General features: G+C 50.1%; 1 protein-coding gene across 1 annotated transcript in view; it reads left to right on the top strand.

Moving 5' to 3' along the window:
- Positions 1–1,274, top strand: part of focad (focadhesin) — a gene marked incomplete at its 5' end in the record, with an annotated part of 75,092 nt that overhangs the window by 52,411 nt on the left and 21,407 nt on the right. The window contains 4 exons of the mRNA XM_015402087.1: positions 158–266; positions 382–498; positions 795–1,033; positions 1,111–1,200. Coding sequence (XP_015257573.1) covers positions 158–266; positions 382–498; positions 795–1,033; positions 1,111–1,200 — 555 coding nt within the window. The remainder of the gene's footprint in view (positions 1–157; positions 267–381; positions 499–794; positions 1,034–1,110; positions 1,201–1,274) is intronic.

Below are 1,274 nucleotides of genomic sequence, written 5' to 3'. Positions count from 1 at the left end.
GCTGCATTGTAGGTTTTTGAAAGCTGAAACCTGAGTCCACCCCCCTCTTCAGAAAGTTACGCCTGCGGCCGGCTGTATTGTGTTACATTAGAGTTTAACCCAGAAATGTTTGGATATTTCGACGCGTCCTAACTGGATGGTTCTGTATCTTCGTCAGGGACAGTCCTGTTGTCCAGGGAAACTCCATCCTGGCTCTAAGTGGTCTGGCTGCTGTGGTCGCCAAGTATGAGAGCAATCTGCCTACCGACAGCAGCGGCAGCCTCGGGGTAACACTGTTTTTTCTTAAAACACCCTTGAGTAAAGGAATCCTGTGTTTTGTTGCCCCTGAGAGCAGAAACGTAGTTCCTGCTGCTGAATATCCTCCCTGTTTGATCCCTGTAGGCCGGCCCTGAGTTTGTGCCTACTTCCAGCTGGTTGTCCATGGTACTGGACACCCTGCTGAGCATCAGCAGCAGCAGCTACAAGGCCAGGGGACAGGTGTTTCCATGGTTCCTTCATGTAAGTTTCACCTGAGAATATGCTTCAGCTACAGGTAAATACCAAATAAATCAGCAAAGGAAGATAAAAACAAAATGACTTTAAGGAAAAAGGCTGAAAATATATGTGGAGGTGTCCTAAATAAACGTTTTACAGGAACGTTTATCCGTTTTTACTACATTTTAACGAATCTTTAAAGAGATCTTTGACCTTGGATTGTGGTTGAATAGTTTACCCACTGAGTTTAAAGTAGGAAGCGAAGTTATTTCCTGCGCTGATGCAGATGTTAACTAACGGAACGTTTTCTTCCTCCTCAGCGATCGTACTCCGGTGAGAACACGGCGAGCGCCATCGCCCGCTCCTGCGCTAGCCTGGCCTTGTCGCTGCTGGTCCCGGTTCTGGTGGTGTGGCAGAGGGACGGTCTGGTCCAGGTTCTGTCAGCCCTGCAGGCCGGCCTGCCGGGCTCGCCCTCCGCAGACGACTCCCAGGCCGTCCAGTTCCACTCGGGTCTTGCTCTCGGCATGGTTCTCTCCAGTCTGCACCACCAATGTCTCCGGTACGGCGTCTCTCAGAGGAAAGTGTTCCCTTCGCTTATTGAACTAACAAAGACTCGTGGTTCTTTGTGTTGTTCAGGGATACCTCTGCCCAGGAGGACATGGATCTCCTTTCCAGCTCTCTGGACGCTCTGGAAAGCTGCTGCTTCAACCCCAACCTGGAATACAAGTTAGTGCTCTGTGTGCAGAGAGATACGGTTATGAACCAGCAAAGGTCCAGTTAGCCAACATTTGAACTACAGC

Source organism: Cyprinodon variegatus, unplaced genomic scaffold (genome assembly GCF_000732505.1).
Source record: "Cyprinodon variegatus isolate N-32 unplaced genomic scaffold, C_variegatus-1.0 Scaffold1297, whole genome shotgun sequence".
Classification (NCBI taxonomy): Eukaryota; Metazoa; Chordata; class Actinopteri; order Cyprinodontiformes; family Cyprinodontidae; genus Cyprinodon; species Cyprinodon variegatus.
Note: the sequence above shows the minus strand (reverse complement) of the source record. Positions and strands in the feature narration are given on the sequence as shown.